The sequence below is a fragment of the Stegodyphus dumicola genome, chromosome 10, assembly GCF_044657685.1.
Source record: "Stegodyphus dumicola isolate Sdum_Otavi_A_Nest chromosome 10, ASM4465768v1".
Lineage (NCBI taxonomy): Eukaryota > Metazoa > Arthropoda > Arachnida > Araneae > Eresidae > Stegodyphus > Stegodyphus dumicola.
Genome location: NC_140777.1, coordinates 56333659 through 56353892, shown reverse-complemented (window position 1 = coordinate 56353892; position 20234 = coordinate 56333659). Strand labels below are relative to the sequence as shown.

Here is a 20234-nt window from a genome sequence, read left to right as displayed (position 1 = left end):
GCTAAAAACAGTTGTACTTAAACAGCATTTATTTGCTCAGTTTGTATAATTAATTACTTTACTCTCTGGCTATTCAGTAAATGATACTTAAGATCATTTATTGATAAGGACTTGAAAAAAATAAAACCTTACTCTCCGGCTATTCAGTAAATGATACTTAGATCGTTTATTGATAAGGACTTGAAAAAAATAAAAATGATTTTAAATAATAAGGTAAAACATCCTAAATGGCAAAACTTATGATTGGATAAAGGCAATGAATGATGCCAGAGAGTCAAGAAATTGAAACATCATTTTTAGAGATAATATAGGACTTTCCAGATGCACTACACAAAATTATAGATACAGAGCATTTGGGTTTAATATTTTTCTCTAAATAGCATTCAATAAAATGTCAGATTCTATAAAAAATAAATTTTGGGGAATATTTATACATGAATAAACATGTTGTACTTACACATGCTGGATACAGACTTGCTAATTTTTATTAAATGCATTTTGATACATGATTTCACAAAATTTTGTTAATGTACTGGAGCAGATGCATCATCCTTTAATTCTAAGTATTATTATACCTGTCAAATATTATTACTTCACTTTTCACCTTGAGTTTCATATCAGTTTTATAAATCTAATTATAATACATAATTAATACACATAATATTTCACCAAATCAAACTTTATATGTAACAATACACTTAACCAAATCAAACCTCATACATAACAACACACACACAATATAATAACTATGCAAAAAATATACACAATATTTTAACTAAATCTTTTACCACAAACTAGACAAATTAATTCACATCTGAAAAATGTTTTAGAAAAAATAAGGTTTTTCAACATTTAATTACCTGTATGACTGCAATAATATCAGTCATAGTCTAAAAAATCCCTCATTCAGTAACCTGATTTTAGGGAAATGTTTAATTACGTATTAGTTACTAAAATTGTCTAGTTACCTTAACAATTCATTGAAAATAAGACTAATTAGAGCTATGTGAAAGTAATATCAACAAGAAATTCATTATCATCATCAGAACCTTAACACTGTTTAATAATTAATTACTTACCTCTGGTACTTCTTTTGAAAATTAAGTGCTTGTATAGGTTCCTTGAACTTAATTATGGCTTTTCGTTCAGCTTTCAAGAGCTGAATATTCTAAAAAATAATTAAAAAATAAAATTTTGAGTATAAGCTTCATAGCAATATTTTTTTTTTTGAAAATCTCTTAAATGCAACTAGTTTTATGGTTAAATAAATGTACTTCAGAGATTCTGAAAAATTTTTTGTACAGAAATTACAGCAATTACTTCAATTTTAAGATACAGCAAATAATTTCAGCAGCACCAAAAACAGAAAGGGGAAGATGGAAAGACTGCGATTTTAAACAAACAAAATGTTCAAATACATCTTCTAGGAAAATATTTTTTAATTATTAACTTCGATTTATTATAAATAACAATGTATCTAATCAAATTAATTTTTATAAAAAATTAGTAACTTTGGAATGACTAATAATTTAGAAATATCTAGGCACTTGATTTTTAACAACATTTACATAGCAAGAAAGGTCAACCTTATAGGTCTTTATCACACATTTAAAACATTTTGGAAAAAAGTGTTTAGTGCAACTTTTCTGTTTCTGCAACTTGTCATGTGATATAAAACAGCCAATCACCATGGATCACTTTTGGGTTATGTAAAGGATAAACTGGTTCTCAATTTCAAACACAAAGATTACCAACAAAGAACTTCCATTCAAGTTCTTTAGTTTGATACTGATTGGAAGAAAACACACAATATACAACTTTGTATGGAGCAAAGGAAAAAAATTGTGCATCCTTCCTGCAATACTAAAGGCAGTAGAAAAATTTTTCTTCCTAAAGAAACAGATGAGCGATAGCACCCTTAGAATTGAAGAAGTATATTGTGTGATGTTTTTTTCAGCAAATAAAATAATATTAAAAAAAGTTTTAGAGATCCACATATGTTTAAAAAACTGAGAGACAAACTATACACATTATAAATACAAAAATACTAGGATATTATGTATACAAAAAATGTTTGCAAAAATTAGTCTACTTTATTACAAAATAAACACAAATCTATTATAAAAAGGTAGCATAAAATTAACTATACAAGTATATATTGTATAATTAGTTATTGCAGAGTGATTCCTTGTTCAGAGTACTCAAACCATGCTAAGTAATAGAGATCATGATAATGCCGCAGTAGTTCTTAGAACAGGGAACTTATGTTCTAGCACTTGCATACTCTTGGTACACTTCTACCACAATCGTGCAAATCAGTCAGCCACATTAGCGAATTTTAAGTATGATAGATCTATGCTTCTGATTTCTTTTGATATCATTACGTGTGAATTTATTATCACAATGTTCAGTTACAGTTACCACTTACCGGTAACTTGCATACAGTAACAGCTGATATACTTGAGACATAGACATTAAAATTCTGTCACGGCTTTGTAAAGTAACGTGTGCTAACCAATTTTATAAATGTTGTGCACTAATTAAGTAGGAACTTTAGTGTAACATAAACATAATTTACAATTTATTGTTCCAAATCTTGCAACAGGTTAAAAAAAAAAAAAAAAGTGCAACAACATGTATGTATGTAAAATATACAAATGAAAATATTTTAAAACATACCTCTACAACACCAACTGATGAGCACAGTTTCTTTAACTGCATTTCATTTGTTGAAGAGGATAAATTTTCAACTGAGACTGACTGTGTTTTTGGAATATTTAGATTCTAAAAATAAATAAATAATTAATTAAAAAATGAGCTTTATCTTTAACCATGTACCAGTTTCATTTTTCTGCCATGTTATGACCAAAAAAAGCTTATTTTTTATAAACAATTTTGTATTCAAATCGATTATATGAATTAAAATCAACAGTCAAAACTATTTTTAGTATTGCATTTATTAATTTAAGATATTTTTAATTATGACGAAACTAACATGTTTTTAATTACATTGGCTTTTCTTCTGATGATGGTGCAGAGCTGAAAAGAACACTTTACAGGAGATAAATGTTTAAAAAAAGTGTATTTTTCAAGTACTTATATTTTTATCTCTTTGAATTTTTTCATATCAAAACGTGGGTTAACAAGTTTACTTTGTACAGTTTTGACTGTTTCCCTTCTGGGCTGAGGTGTACATTATCAATGATATAAAAATATGAGGTACTTTTCCGTTTCACCGGTGCAAATCTCGCCAAGCAGACTTTATTGGTGACAACACACAGTATACACATAAAAAATGTTAAGAAATTTTTATTTTGAAGGCATAAGCATTTTAATATCGTTTAAAATTTTGTAAAAAGACAATAAATTTGTAAATAGGCATTAACTTAAGAACTAACTATGCTTTCATGGTACAACATCCTGATTCGCCGTTTATATCACGTGAACACAAGTGATCTCATCTCACATAAACTATTCTACAAAAATCTAATTCTCTCAGTAATTATGTACATTAATTTCAAGTTAAATTTTAATTTGGAATACAAATTTAACTGCAAGAATTATTTCAATTTGTACGAATAGTTTACTGAGAAATTATGTAAAACCGCAATGCTTTACTTCTCTAGTGCATTCTCATCATCAGAATAGATAAATTTAACCCTTGACTTTGCCTTTCATATATTTTCGCCTTAGGTTGAGGGGTGTGATTTCACTCTAATTGACTTAATTACAGCGAAACACCTTAGGGCATAAAATTGAACTATCTGGTAAAAATTGTATGTATTTGTAGGTCAGTATTGAAAGAAACAATCAATCTGATAAGAAATCGCTCGACTTGTTTTGAAAATGAGGCATAAAAGGTTGCCAGCGAGGATATTCCATTTGGCATCATTTGTACCATTTATGGCAACTTTATCACTTGTGCCGGAAAATGGAAAAGTTCCAAATATGCTCATTACACATTTATGATAAGACACAAAGATAAATGATTAGTTTATCTTTGGATAGCTTGAAATTTAGCTTTAATACAATATGCTTTAAAATGTGAAGCAAAGATAAGATAAAAAAGATACGCAGAGTCCAATATCATAATTGGAACAAAAATATCTTTGAAAGGTTTCTTTGATATGTTTTCCCTTATCATTTTTTTCGAGTAATGCACGAAGCCTAAATGAAGAGCAATGTAAATCCTGTCCTTGAACTGGTTTTACAATTCAATCTTGCCTGGATTGCAAGACATTCAGTAGAAACATTACAAAGTTAAAAAAAAAAAAAAAAAAAAAAAAAAAAAAAACGAATAGGCCAAGCAAATCTGCAGATCAGTGTAGGAAAATATACTGCCTGAGCAGTATATGGAAAAATAAGGCAAGTTCACTTTCGTGGCACCCTAACAATGCTCGGGCAAAACTGCTAAGAAGTTGAAGTAAATTCACATTTTACTCCTACTGAATCAAAATTATGACATTTTAACACATCTCATTAAGATATACTTTATAATAATTAAAGGAAGAAAATACATTTTCCTAAATAGAAATGATATAGATAAAGTCTTCACTATGGAAAATATTTTTCCACCTGATGCTAATAAAAATGATTACATTTTATGTATTCAAACAGTAAGATGAAATATGGACAGAACACATAAGCAGAATAAAACACTTCCAGTACCAGTAATAAAAGCATACTTTAAATACTCTCCTAACAAAATAAATATTTACAAAACATTGCTTTATCAGACATATTTTACTCATTAAATAACAAGCAAAAGTTAATCGCCATTTTAATAATAATAATACAGAAGCAAGTACAGGACATTTTACAATAAAAGAAAAAAGTGTTTTTTTTTTTTACCTCAGATAAGACACTTTTTGTGTTCAGTTTTATAACCTGCTTCTCCTCTGAACTTTTTGTTGTAAGTGTAATGACTTGTTTTGGTGCAGTATTTTGGTTTGCTACTACTTGTGAATCACTAGCAACACTCAATTCTTTGGGCTGTGTACTTTTGTAACCATTTGAAGGTTTTTGCTGATTGGGAATTGGCTTTGCAGGCAGTGGCTTTTTCTTTGCATTTAAATTTTGAAAGCGAGGTCTCTGAAACCCTGGACCATTCCTTTCAAACATTTGCCGCATTGGTGGCATCTGGTTTGGAAACTGGGGTGGAGGGAATCTTTCACGGAACATATCCATGCTCCTTGGAGGAAAGTTTTGAAATCCTGGAGCTCTCATACGAAAAGGGGGTTTATTTCCTTCAAATGGACCATCTGGTGGAAAAAACTGGTTGAAAGGACCACGTTCACCAGGTGGCATATATGGTAATATAGGTGGACGAGGTTCTTGAAATGGAGGGGGAGGCATTCGCATATCATTCATGGGAGGGCCATGGCCAGGAAATCTCATTCGATGTTCCATAAAAGGAGGCGAATGGAATTGTGGACCCCTTGGCCCAGCAAACCTAGGTCCAGGCATTCTCTGATTGGGAATATTCAATGGAGCATGAAAAGGTGGTCTTTGAAAGGGCTGTCTTCGTGTTGGAAGACGTATCATTTTCCCTTTTGGAGGCTGTGAAGCAACTTGATTACACTTCTTTTCATTAGCAACTACATTAACTTTCATCTCAGGTTTAGCAGTTTCAGATTTATTTTCAGGCAAATTTTTCTGCACTGATGAGTCTTGCACTGGTTGAGTAGAAACAACACTAGGTTTAGATACTTTATTTGGTTTCATTCCAGCAGTTTTATTTTGTAATTGCATCTTTTGGGATTGTGTAACAGTCTGCAAACCTCGTTTTTGTCCAACATTTGGTATCTAGAATAAAAGGGGTGAAAAATACTTTCTCATATTTTATTATGAACAGATGAATATTAAAATAAATAATATCAACACAAAGCAATTCTTTACACAAAGTATTAAAGAAATATATATTTCCGAAAGAAATCTAAAGGGATAAATTAGAAAATATTTGCAGCAGCTGTGCTGTGTTTTTAGATAAGAATGAAGCTTTTAAAGAATATAATAAAGGGTTTGTGAACTTTTTTTTTGCCCCATGCACCATTGCTAGAAGATCATCCTAGAGTAGAAAAAAAGGGGATGCCCTTCTTTCTAATAACTAAACAAATAAATATATTTCTTTATTTAGATTTAGCTAATTTTTCAATGCGTTTTAAAACTTAAACAACAAAAGTGTAGAAAATGTTGATAATTACCTAACTTGAATAAAAGCAGTTTTTTGCATTCATAAACTAAATACTTAATACATAAATGAAAGGCTTAATGCATTCTTCCCTCCCACCCTCGGTTGAGAATCCCTGCTATAGTAGTTTTCACAGTTCTCAACAAATCATAGAATACTGCTTCACATTAAATAATAATTACAACAAATCAAAAACTTCAAACTTACTAAAGCTTTTTTTAATATATATTTGAATTTCAAATTTGTAGAAATGACACAAGAAGCTTATTATTATTGCACTCTTAAAGAATTCTACATATTTCATTTAAAATAATTTCCAGGAAATTCTGCAAAACATGGTTATAACTGACAACAAAACTTCTGAACCTCACACCTCCCTTAAAAATTTTGCACAACTCAGGGCATTTTGGACAGTCTTTCTTCTACAGATAAATCTTTCAGATAAGATAAAGAGATATGACTTTCTGCTACAGCAAATTGTTACATACACTTACAATGGCTTACTCCCCATTAAATAGAACAGACAATTAAGGCAACTCATTTAATAAAATAAAAGACTCAAACAAGGTTAGAAAATAATAAAATCATGTACGCAAATATCATCGAACAGTAAGAGTTTAAATAAAAATGATTAAAATTAATTTTCTTTTTTTTTTTTCTTCTTTTTCTAATTTTCTTAATTCTTCCTAGTGTTTGCAAATGTGCAATAATACTAAAATAATCTCTCTCATGGTTGTTATTACTCGCTTTGAAATCCTCAAGTTTGTTTTAATCAAAAATTCGTTAAAGTTTTACAAAATATGAAATCGATAATAAAACAAATTCCAAATTTGGGCTTCCACATGCCCATATTTGCAGTAGGTTCATGTCATTCAAAATTCGAGGGCTCTATGTACCGCTGTTTTATCACAATGCGGGAAATATACATACATTTATGTAGATTTTTCATTATTTAATTTCTTCAAATATAAGGCAGGACTCTAACATTTGGTGACAACAGTTTGCAAAGTGAAACGGAGATTTATAGTGAACTAAAGCAAAATTGCAAAACGAAAACAATAGTCCTTCAGGGACAAAGCCCCTTTGGACAAAAAAGAAATGTGTTAAAAGTAATTACGAATATTTTATGTTTTAAATATTCTACATGATAACTTATTTTTTCACCTTGTAATTAATTTCTACAACTCATAAAAACATGTCTTCTCTTCTTCAAACATTTGGTAGTACATGAAGTTGGAATATCAGCAACAATATTTTCTTTTATTCAGCTACTGTGTTAATGGATAATGAAAACAAATATAAAAATATATATAAAAAATATGGAAAGAATTATCTTTTGTTAGTAGAATGACAAGACTTGCCATGAGCAGCCATATAAACTGAAACACTTTCCTGGTAAACAATCACTAGCAATGACAGAAGTAAAATTTGCTTTGCAAAATTATTACCAGAGTTTTTAAAAGTATTGCATGTTTTACACAGAATTTAACATTTTCTTTTTTAAGCAAAGATTCGAGAAACTGTACTAAGAATAGCCAAACAAAAATGTATTGAATTACTAATTTAAATAAAAAGTTACATTTTTTGCTTCAGGTGGAACAGCAGCAGTGTTAGAAACTGGAGGAACCTTTTTCCTTACAACAATAATTTTTTTCTTCATAGGAACTGCAGTCTTATTTGGTGGTAATCCTATTCGTTCCTTAACACTAATTTTAGTTTGGAGTGCTGAAAATTAAATTTTAAGAATCAATAATATTTCAACATTCAGGAATAAATACATAACAAGAAATCAATTAACTGAGAGGAAAGTAACTGAGAAATGAAATTATACTTAGCTTCTTCACATACAATGTAACCATAAAAAATAAACTATTTTAATATTATTTGCATAATTTACTCATAAATTAAATTTTAAACTAACCATAAATCTTTTATATTAACAAAAAAGCATTAAAATTTTAATTTACAATAAAATTCTTTAAGAAAGGCTAATATATGAGCTATATGACAATAACAATCCATTGATATTATGAACTCCACATTACGCAATGTACAAAATTAAATAAGCAGTGAAAATATTAATTTAATATGCATTTAAACTACAATCTTTATGGATTCTACAATGACTTTAAAAAATACTTAACTGCTTGCCTAGTTATTCCGAGTTAACTTGGTCATGGAAAATAATTAGCAAGAGTTAACTTGTGATTCACGGTTCAGGACTGACTTTTTTTTATTTATTCCAAATAAACTGAATAAACTTGCAATGTGTTTTGCAGCTTATGCTTGTGACTTTCACAATGTTTTGCCATGAGAATGTGAGTTTTATGCCACGGCTCTTTCAACTCAGCATCGAGGCACCTATCCACTCACATATCAAACTACTTTTAGTTAGGTTAGTAATTCAGCGTGCTTTACAATTTGGCGGGAAATAAGCAACTTAGAGCTTGTAAATTCGTTTTTTAGGACTTTGTCTAAAAATTGTATACATATGCTATTTTCGCCCATATTGTAATGTGCTTTTATGTGTATGCTATGCTTTGAGGCCTACCACATTGTTTCTAATAACAACAAAAATTTTTTGTATATTTTTCACATTTTATATTTTTTCCCATCTTCTCTACACAGATAAATATTGAATTTAAAATTACTGAAATTAAAAAAAAAATTTATATATTCAACAAAAACACATGAGCTAGATCAGGATAATTATTTATCATTTACTTTGCATCATAAAAATATGAAAAAAATACAAAAATTTTGGAAAACTATTTGTAGAATCTTTTTTGTCTTGTTGTACTAATTATAAGTACATAGTAAAAAAAGGGGGGATTTTTGCATGGAAATTAAAAAATAGAAGGGTTACTTAAGTCATACTTCTTGTCAACTTGCCATCTGAAAATGACTTCCTAACATTTAACATTAGAAAAAGGTAACTGGAAAAATATAAAATATAATTTTACAGAAAAAGCACTTGAAATATATGCTCACCAACTTGTGCCTGGGGGACTTTTATTAAATTTTGCTGTTCTGGTTTTTGAGTGATAGTCACAATATTTTTATTTTGCTCAGCTTGTCTTTTTTTCAGCTCCAAAAGTCTTTGAGCAGCCATTTGCCGCCGTCGCTCTTCTTTATGCTTTAATATTTGTGCTCTAAGTAGTTTCTGTTCTTCAATTTTCATTCTTAATTCTTTGGTTTTTTCATCCTAGAAATTAAGTATATTGCAAAATTTTGATATTTTCTCATTATTATGGAACACATTACATAAATGGCACCAAGATTACCAATAAATTGTCAATGCATAAGAAGAGTTTTGAATATTCTCTGTGTTATCACATTCTGTTTCTTCCCCCCCCCCCCAAAAAAAACTTTTTTTTAATGTTTGATTTACCGAGAAGTGAGAAAGATATTCATTTTCCCTTCCAAGAAAAATACACTTCACTACATATTCAAATATTAAAAAATGGCCATTCACTAAAACTATCTATCAGTGAAAGTAATTGGAGGTATAACGTGAAAAGGTATAAGTGAAGGCAAAGCATATGTTCTGACAACTAGTTTAGGGGTTTCAGAAAACTGTTTGTAACAGCACAGCAATTTATTTACCATTGGGCACAGAACATGATGTCAATTATGTTATTGAAGTAGCAACTCAGCCTTTATGAAAATACAACTTTGACTTTTATAAGAAAGGTGTATTCTTTAACCAACAACTAACTAAGCAAATAGATAACTCTGAAAAAATTGTTGACAAAAATAAAAATTTCTTTGCAAGGGAAAAAACAATGCCTTTAAAATTCTTCCACAATACTAGATATCTGGTGAATTCTTTCCCTCTCAGATTCTGAAGATTAATTCAACCGCATTCAAGGCAGAACCTGTTAAGCATTTATAAGAAGGGGTTACAACAATTTATTCAGACTGTTGATGAGAATATGAAACACAGAAACTTTAAAAATACAGATTAAAAGCATTTTAGCGTGAGCAATAAACTTCATTTTTGTTGGTCCAACCACAACTATACACAAATATAATTTTTTACTTCTCAAATCAACTAAAAAACAATAATACAAATCAACTTTAAAAAAAAAAATTAATGTATATTATTGCTTTTCTTGCATCTTTCAACTACTGTCTACAAAACTGCTAATTGCTCCTTCATGTTACAGTGAATAACGAATTACCTCACTAGGCCACTTTTTCAAAAGGTAACAGTTTAAAAAGAGGAAAATAATATGAATTGGCACAATCTTGAAGTAAATCAGAATTCAGAGACTGGAATAACTTTAAAATAATGTCTTTTTCTTGATTTCCAGCTTATTCAAACTAAACTTCTATTATGTTCAATGAAAGTTTTTACATATCATGCCACTACATTTTTGAAAATAAAGTGATCCTCTTTCCCTGTAAACTCTGCTAATTACTTTACATTATTTAACCGATGACAAATTGTGCTCAGTGTAAAATGTGCTAGAATGCCATGCTTATTGTTTTTATTGCTCTGCTTCACTTCTTCCACTCAATAAATGTTCTTAATGGTATTTATGATTTCAAATCTTTAATCGTAAAGCAATACTAACTTCCAGAAACGTCAGAACTAATTTTATTTGTAAGAAATTTTTACAATTACATGATATGATATTTCAGTTTACTGAAGCATCCACACAAAAGTTGAATTTCATATAAATCTGTTGAAAGAATAATCAGATGGTGATAAAACTATACTATTATTATTTAGTAACAAGTCATTTTCATTTGCTAACAAATAATATTTAATGTTCATGATGAAAAAAGGCTCCCTCCTCTATATTAGAAAGCAAACATATGTAAAAAAGTTAAATATATATTAATAAAATTCAGAACAAAATAATTCAGCTAGTTTCTCATAATTGTAAAAGGTACACTCAAATAACTTAAAAAATTAAAAAGATTAAAAATTTTCTCTTTATTTTACTACCATTTTATTGCATAAAAATTGTTTTTATGAGTAGAAAAAATTTGAACACTAAAGATATTTAATAAATGAAAGATCTCTATGATGGAATGGGATTAAAATGTTCTTTGTCTCTGCTGTAAACTTTTGAGTTTGCATTGAAAAAATGGCAGTACAGGCACAGATTATCAACACGAAAACACAGTATGTACTGAACATAGTTACAGGCAGTCTAACTTTTATAACAGCATACAGCAGATCCTTCAGAAAAAGGAAAAATAAATTCACAACATGGAACACAAAAACAGCAAATCAATATCTATCAATTAATATTTATAAACTACCTTAAAAAATAAAAGATATGAAATAGGATCAACCACAAATATGTCCCGTAGTCAATCTCTGAAATACAAAAATATTTTGCCTACTTGTTATTACTAGAAACACTGCACATCTTATGAAGCACTACTGTTGTGAATAATATGATGGTTACTAGTATGATCATCATTCAAGAAAGAACAAAATTATTTTACTAAAAAGCAACCTACCTCTTCTTCTACTATAGGAACAGGTTTCTTCACTTCCTCTTTAACAGTAGTAGAAGGCAATGTGTCGACAAGAGGAATTTCTCTGATATTTGAATTATTTACATGAATATTTGTCTGAAAAATTGTAGAAATAAAATTAGAATATATCTAACAAAATTAATAAATGACATCACTAAAATAACTCATTAATTAAATGAATATAAAAAATGGAAGACCTTTAAAAAATAAATTGAGACTTTACTTTTTTTTGAGGATGTTCCATGCGGAGCTGCTTTATAGGTACTGCCTTAATATTGGAATTAGAAGGTCTTTTCTCAGGCCTAGAGAACCGCTGATTTTGAGAAAATTTGTTTCTCCTGGAAGAGGAGGGATAAATAAAAACACACAGTTTCAGAATAACATAGCTTTAGAAAACATGCATTATGCAGTATGTATTGTAAATAAAATATGACCATAGAATAGTTATACTAAATATAACAGTGTCTAAATAATTTCATACAACCAACAAACAGATAAAAATACCTTACTGCTTGACTTTCTTACTACCACAAATGCAAGAATTATGGTCGAAGGAATTATATTATGAAAACATTATACTAATGAATAGTGGTCTGTGGTACTACACTATTCTTATACTTAATTTATTCAGACTTTAAGATTCAGTAATTGATCTTAAAATCACCAAAATATTGGTAAGTTGCCAAATTTAGCACCCCATAATGAAAGAACTTATATCTCCAAAAGGGAAAAATAGTTTTTTATGCAATATTTTACGAACTTTTATTTGAAAAAAAGAAATTATTTCAAAATGTTTATGTTTCAGCTGATGCAGGGCCTTCTGCCTAAAACACAAGTGTCCACCATTTATATTAAGAAGTAGGAAAGATTTCAAATGCCAACCCATTAAATATGTATATCTATCATAATAAAAGCATAATACTCTTCCAAAATCTTAATTCACACTCAAAATGGCAGTCATGATATAATCGTTAAAGTTTTACAAAATATGAAACAGTTAATAAAACAAATTCCAAATTTAGTCTTCCAGATGCCCATATTTGGGTGGAAACGTACATTATTCAAAACTGGATGGCTCTAGCTACTGTTGTTTTATCACAATACGAGAAACATGCATACATTTATGCAGATTCTTCATTATTTAATTTCTTTAAATATAATACAGGGCGATAATATTTGGTGGCAACAATTTGAAAAGGGAACCAATGCAAAATGCCAAAACGAAAATAATAGTCCTTAACGGCAAATTTCTCCTCTGGATTAAAAAGAGAGACAGAAATGTCAGATGAGTAAAATTAAGGACCTTTTGCCGGTTTTGATAGAAAGAAACACTTTTAAGGCATAAAAATCATTTCCAAAAAAAAAAAAAAAAAAAAAAACTAATGGATTTCAAGTACTTTTAAGGACTATATGAACCCTGCAAATGTTTTATAAATTAAACCAGAAGTATAGAAAATGTTGATAAATACCAGAACTTGAATAAAAGTAACATTTTACATTCATAAACTAAATCTAAATACTTCACAGGTAAATAAAAAGCTGACTGCATTCAACCCTGGTTGAGAACCCATTTGATAAACCATATTATACTTTAAAAGATTTTTGGGTGACTGTTAAAATCTGAAATGTTTCAGAATTTTGTTTTTCCTGGGTGAGCAAAATAAGTGCCAGATAAAGATAGAACTTTAAAACAGCTCTTTAAATTACCTTTCTAATAATGCAGAGGATTAGCAATGTCAACAAAATTTTTATAACAAAATATAAAGAAGCCTGCAGCATTTTCAGTACTTATTTATTCTGTGGCTAAAGTTTGATTTAATTTTAATAAAATTACCTTTTAACAATAAAATAAATATCCGAATAAAGTTTCAAAAAAAGACTACAAATTCTTTACATGTATTAGAAAAAGATGATTCATTAAATTTGTAAAGATAATTAAATGGTTAATTTTATTTTTTAATTCTGAACACAAATTAACTGAAATTGGAAACTTATTTCATACAATAATTTAATTATGAATATGTTGAATTTTTACATATTTGATTAATTTTGAATATATTCATTTAATTAATATATTAAGTTTTGGGTTACTGAATGTTTAAAAATTATCCAAAGATTTTTAATATTTTAAATATAAAGGGAAAATTTTTTCTTGCAATATTTTGCACTGATGATTAATTTTAAGTCGCTCGCTTGCTTACTTTTGGATATACAAAAGAAGACCAGAAATCTACAATGCTTCGGAACAGAGGCTATGTGGATTTTAGAATTTCGCAAGTTTTAAAAAAGAAAAGATAGAGATTATAATATTTAAACTAAAAATGCAGAATAAATAAGGCCATTAAGGACATAAACAATAAAGACAAATGAAAATAAAGGATATTAATAAACAATAAAATATTTCTTTTTTTTAACATGTTTCACATATTTTTCTGATAGAGGTTTCTTTTAGAATTTTATTCTTCAGAGTAAATTAGAGTCATAATCTCATACTCTGTAACACAGCTCTGCTGTTCTAAAAATTTTAGGCATTTCTCACAACGTTCCAAACTTTGTTAAAAGATATTTTCTCACTCATATTAAATTGACTATGTGTACTGATGTTGGAATCATTATCTTGCTGTGTTGAATTCAAAACAGAGCTAATAATTTCATTCATTGGTCATCTGATATACCAGTTTTGGCTCATCTAGACACATCATCCATTCAGTGATATTTCCTTCTTGCAAAGCCACCTCATTTGTTCTTCCTTTCAAACACACAAGCAATTCCTTTACTTTAACCTTTGCTGCAATGACTCAAAATCAGAAAACTTACTGTCATCATTCTTAGTTTCAATAAACAGAGAAGATACCCATACATTATGCAAGCCATTTACTAATGTTGTTTGAGAAAGAGAATTCCATGATTCTGCTACCTAACATAGGCAGTCTCTGATAGGGAATTTTTTCAATCACCACAAAATTAAACAGAATGGTCTCTTGAATGAAATTTTTTCAGAAACTTGATTAGGAGTGACATTTAATATGCTTTATTATGCCTTGTCCCTTGGTTGGATCAATGTAGTATTGGGGGCAAAATCTTATAAATTGATGGTAACCCCACAGTGTTACAATGCTTTCTAGCCTCTTTAAAGAAATGTCCATGAACCATTTGGTCATAAATTGTTTTGTGAGACAGGAATTTGTATTATTCAATAAACAACTTAAACTGTGGGTCGCGGGACCTGCAGCAAGGAGTCGCCACAAATTTTAACAGTTTTAATATTTCTTTAACTTATTACAATAATTTTACAATTACCAAATATTTTTACACAATGCATCCAAAAATAGGTAAAGATAAAACAATACAGACAAAAAAAAAAAAAACATTTTGACACATTCTTTTTATAATATAAACATTCATTTTTCTTGTTTTGCAAGGAAAATCGAAACTATCATTTTGTCTGTTACTTATTTAAAATTTTCACATTGTTCTATGTCGTAAAATTAGAAATTAAAGTTAATGACCTAAAACTGCAATAGTATATTACAGTACAAATGAACAAATTGACAGTTTCATTCATGCGTGTGTCGTATTTGCACAATACCTATGGGATACCAAAAAATTTTTGTAAATATTACGGGGTGGGTCCTGGGGTCGTGAAAAAAATCTCAGTGATGAAACAGGGGTAGCAACTGAAAAACCTTAATATGTATCAGAACCTTAATATGATCTAAAACTTTAACCCATTAACCACTGGTGTTGTGTTGACACAACGGTCAAAATAAATGTGCATATAAATATAACTACCTAAGATATTTTGTACCAGCAGATGATTTTGTGTAGGGATTATGAAGCTTATTTCTGTAAAAAAATATTTGCCTTCAACAATCATTTTGTTTATAATAATTAATCTCATACTTTAAGCAAAATTTTTGATCTGGCATTTTTTTCGAAAATATTTAACAAAAGAATCGCAATCTTTATGATTTGATCTATTTTTATTCAAGGTCATCGTTTATCAGAACATTACATCAATTAGATGCTTATATTTCTGTTGGAAAGGAAGGGAAAACAGGTGTTGCACTGACACAACATCAGCAGGAAACGGGTAAGCTCCTTTTTTACTCATTTCTTTCAATGTTCTGGTTCATGTTCTGGCTGCTTTAAGAAATGCCTATAACAAGGTATCTTACATTAGAGGAAGCCCTTCAAAGATTTTTTTGATGAAGAAACTGATGATGATAATGCTAATAATGAGCAGAATGAAACTGATATTGTTGTTGTTCCCCCAGAAATGCAGAAGCTACTGATGAAGAAGAAGGGAATGACAACGTTTTAAATAATGATAATGATATTCTACCAAATGATACTGTTAGGGAAGTTGAAATTCCCGTAAGAAATCAGTTTCAGCCTTCTAAAAGTGAGTGGTAGTCATAAAAAGTTTAAAATGCAGAAAACTGAAAACTTGAAATGGATAAAAAAGGAACCGTCAGTTATGTCTCAGGAAGAAAATAAAGAAAGAGATAGAAGAGAAACTATAAAAGAAAAAATACAAGGTAAAACTAGTGGAGAGATTTCTGATTTTCTTTTTGGTTTAGACATTTACTCTCTTCTTGCTGAACAGACATATTACACTCAGGAGAAAAAAAAAAAAAAAAAAAATCTCCCAGAATTTATTGCATCTGAAGCCTATATGGGAAGATTTACTGGATTATTATTGCTTTTATGGGATATCATTCTTTTCCTCAAGAAATGTATTGGTCACTTGATAAGGACATTTCTGTTCCTATTGTACGAGAACTGATATTACGTTTACAGTAAAGGAATATGAAGCAGAATTTGCATATAGTTGACAATAGTCAAATTGACAATACTGATAAATTATATAAGGTGAGACCCTATCTAAATTTACTAAATATCACGACTTTCTACTACTGGAAATAAAAAGTGTGTTTTAGATTTCAGACGCGAGATTGCATTATTTCTTTTGCAAACTCCTATTGAGAGTGCAGAATTAGTCAGAAATAGATCAGCAACAAGAAGACCTAGTAAATTCAGCATTCAAAAACCACTGCATGGAGATGGTAGACATTTTATCGTAAAGTACGATGATAACAAAAGACTTCGTTGTAAAGAGTGCCATAGCCAGATTGTTTATAGATGTAAAGTATGTAATGTAGCTTTACATCATGACTGTATTGAAGCTTTTTATGCTTGAATCTTTCAATTGAAATAATCTGTATTTGTAAAAGAAATATAATGCATATTTTAATATTAAATTAATATCAAGTAAAATGATTTATTATTAAATGTTATACAGCCAAAAAAGTAATACAGTGCTCCACTCAAAGGAAACATCACACGAATACAATTTTAGTCACTAAATATCCGTAGTCTTATTACAGACATTGCGCGAACACAACACTCTCTTTTCCCACAGGTAAGAGCATTTTTTTTTTTTTTATTTTCAAGAGAAAAGAATCATTCCTTGTAGTTTTGGCATTTAATGGGTTAAAAGTTCTAATAGAAAGCAAACATTATTTTAATCTACTTTCAGCATCTGCAGTATTTGTAACTATAAGAAAGGTTACATCCTAACCTGCATCTAAACTTGGCAAAAATTTCAAACTGGACACTGCACAACAAACAAGAAATCAATATACAAATGCTTCTAAATTACCAAATTAATAAAATAAAAACTGCATACTTACTGAATATGTTGAGTCGTTGAATGCTGTGCTTTCCCATGATCATGATACTGCTATACAAAATGTAAAATATCAGTACTATGACACCATATATATCTAAAGAAAAATATAGTACTTGTTGCTTAATGGACAGGAAATTCTAGTTTTGACATGCAGAAGTAAATCCAGTAGTTATCATTGCAATTTTTTTAAAACATATCAAAACAGGCTAAAATGAAACATGAAAATAATCATTTCAATCAGAAATATTATTCCATTTCATGTTTTTGGCATCATCTTGAAATACTATTCATAAACCAATAAATAGTAAAAATATTTCAGTACTTTGATTATCTACAACCCCCCTTGAAACGTCAGCAACTCATTGCAAACACTGTGAGCTGTTGAAAAATCTTTGGTTGTCTTTATGACTCAAGTGCTGGTCTAGTTATAAACAATAATGAAAGGAAGCCTTTTATAAGAAATGAAAAATTTTATGAGTGTGGGCAGGTATACATAAATGGCAAATATTTATATTTTTATGGCTGACAAATACCGTTTAATGAAACAAAATTAAAATACAAAGAGTGTAAATCATAAGTGTTAAGACGTACATAATATTCACATGCATAGTTTTCCTATTATCACATGGATACTCCAAATCATGCCAAAAATACACACTGAAATGGTCATGCCACACTGAAATTGGGGTGGATAATCAGAAAGAAACTGCTTGCACAACAACTCAGTTCACAAATAAGACTGAAGTTTAATTCAAGATTTCTACGCACTTTTCATTTTGATAAATTTTTATGAGCAATATTTTATAGTTCTTGCAATTTGTTTAAAAAATCTTTCAGCATTACTTTTTTAAAACAAATTTAGATTATTTATGTTCAAGAACTGACTAGTACACATGGTTAAAATGAAGTTAAAAATACGATGAAATATTCTAGGTTGCTAAAATAAAATCATGTTTAAACATAAGTAGGAGTTCTGGTATATAACCCAATCTGCATTGTCATTTAGAGCTAGAACAGCCAGCTGCATCAGATGGAGCATTTCAGATCCAAATGAGGAAGCAAGTGGGTTGTCTGTGAAAGCACCTACTTTACTCAGTGCGTCAACCTACAATACCTCTGTTTTCAAATATGACATTAACAACTTATATTTAAAAATAGAGGGACAACAAACATGTCATACTTAGAAACAAGATTTTAGATAACAAATACAGAAGATTTTGCCTAAAATCTGATAATTATTCAGGATCTTAAAATAATTTTATTTGTAAATAAGTATAAGAAAATAAAGTCTCAAATTCTGTAATGTTATTGAATGTTATCTTGTACTGGTTTATATGATTTAAGATAATTTCTTTTCAATCTCAGATGCTTTCAAAACCATTAAAAAGTTACAGATGATTTTGCATAAAATAATTTACAAATTTCACAATATATTTAATAATATACCAAACACACAATATATTTAATAATGCATAACAAAAGTTATAAAATAACTCATACCTGGTGAAAATTTAGTTCTTGAGATCTTTGCTGGTTATTTGAATAATGCATCGCTGTCACATAGGTTGGTGGTGCACTAACTACAGGTGGTGGGGCATAAGATGAAGACTGAACATGAATGGGTGGTGGCATCTGACTATAGTTAACTGTCTGAGGCAAAGGCACTGGAGTGCTTTGATAACTTGTAGTTGGAAAATTATTAAGAGTATAGTTACTATGATAATTTGGTGGCACCTGTGTTAAATGATCTGCAGAATTCAAAATCTAAGTCAGTTAATACAGTCCTAAAAAAGTATTTACAAACAAACAAAGCAATATTTTTTTAACAACTGACTGCAGTCAACTATGACTCATAAAGACTAAAATTTTGTTTACCAAGCCAGTAACTATAAAATTGTTTGCCAATATGTTTCATAGTGCATATCTTGTACGAGATCTAGGCTTTATTTAAAATTAGGCAAAATTGCAACCTGGGATTGGCATAGATCTTGAATAAAACTTTACTGATTTCAAAGGCTATTTGACCTCTTTGAAAATAATTCCCCCCTTTCGGAAAAGATGCAGCAGTGTGGAATCATCCTTGAAATCATTATAGTTTTATTCAAAACCTACACATATATAAGGATGCTTTTCTTATTGCCTAATTTTACATTTTACACTGCTATGTTTCTTTTCTATAAACAAACCTACGCACTTTCATGATGACCAAAGAGCTAATTTCAATAATTTTGATATCTGACATTTAAACATTTCGTTTATGCAATAAACAAGCACTACAATACTAAAAGTTGCTCCTTGAAGCTTTTACCCCATCCTATATAGTCATGAAACATAATCTTTGGGGATTGTGGAAGTTCTCGAACTTCCATACAATAAGGGAACAACACCAAAAACATTTTCCTGCTTGGCATATAGTTATTAAGTGATCAATTTACTGTTTAGCATTTTCTGGTGTCATTTTATTCAAGTTCAACTTGGTCCTCATCATTTTTATCTAATATTTTCCCTTCAATTTTTTAACAGGATGACAGTAGTTTCCTACTTTGTAAGCCCAAAGAAACATCATGCAGTGCCAGATAAATACAGAAAATCACAGTTATTTAATCAAATTGGTAAATGGATTTTTGTGATACAAACAGATGTTACTATTAAATATTTTAAATGGGAATGACTAAATAAACAAACATTGTATGCACATCTTACCTGTGTAGTTTAAAACAGGAGGAGGAGCTGTGTATGTGTTAGGAGTCATATCTGGTGTAGTTGGCCACATTGATGGTGGAGGCTATAAAAGTAAAGAAATACAATTTAAACAATGCAAATATGTAAAAAATATCTAAATATGCTTTG

At 29.4% G+C, this 20234-nt stretch overlaps 1 protein-coding gene across 11 annotated transcripts in view; it reads right to left on the bottom strand.

The window, feature by feature from the left end:
* The window catches only part of LOC118186794 (uncharacterized), a 131921-nt gene that overhangs the window by 47801 nt on the left and 63886 nt on the right, over positions 1-20234 (bottom strand). For 10 of the 11 annotated variants that reach the window (XR_015043402.1, XR_015043401.1, XR_015043399.1 and 7 more), the window contains exons 10-19: positions 20088-20169; positions 18885-19132; positions 17386-17435; positions 11913-12027; positions 11672-11785; positions 9182-9395; positions 7770-7915; positions 4852-5805; positions 2680-2784; positions 1080-1168 (exon numbers count right to left, since the gene is read on the bottom strand). Coding sequence is in view for 5 of the 11 variants with exons in the window: in XM_085824938.1 (XP_085681064.1) it covers positions 1080-1168; positions 2680-2784; positions 4852-5805; positions 7770-7915; positions 9182-9395; positions 11672-11785; positions 11913-12027; positions 17386-17435; positions 18885-19132; positions 20088-20169 (2117 nt within the window). In the remaining 6 variants the exon portion in view is untranslated. The remainder of the gene's footprint in view (positions 1-1079; positions 1169-2679; positions 2785-4851; positions 5806-7769; positions 7916-9181; positions 9396-11671; positions 11786-11912; positions 12028-17385; positions 17436-18884; positions 19133-20087; positions 20170-20234) is intronic. The other variant, XM_085824937.1, reaches the window with a different exon arrangement.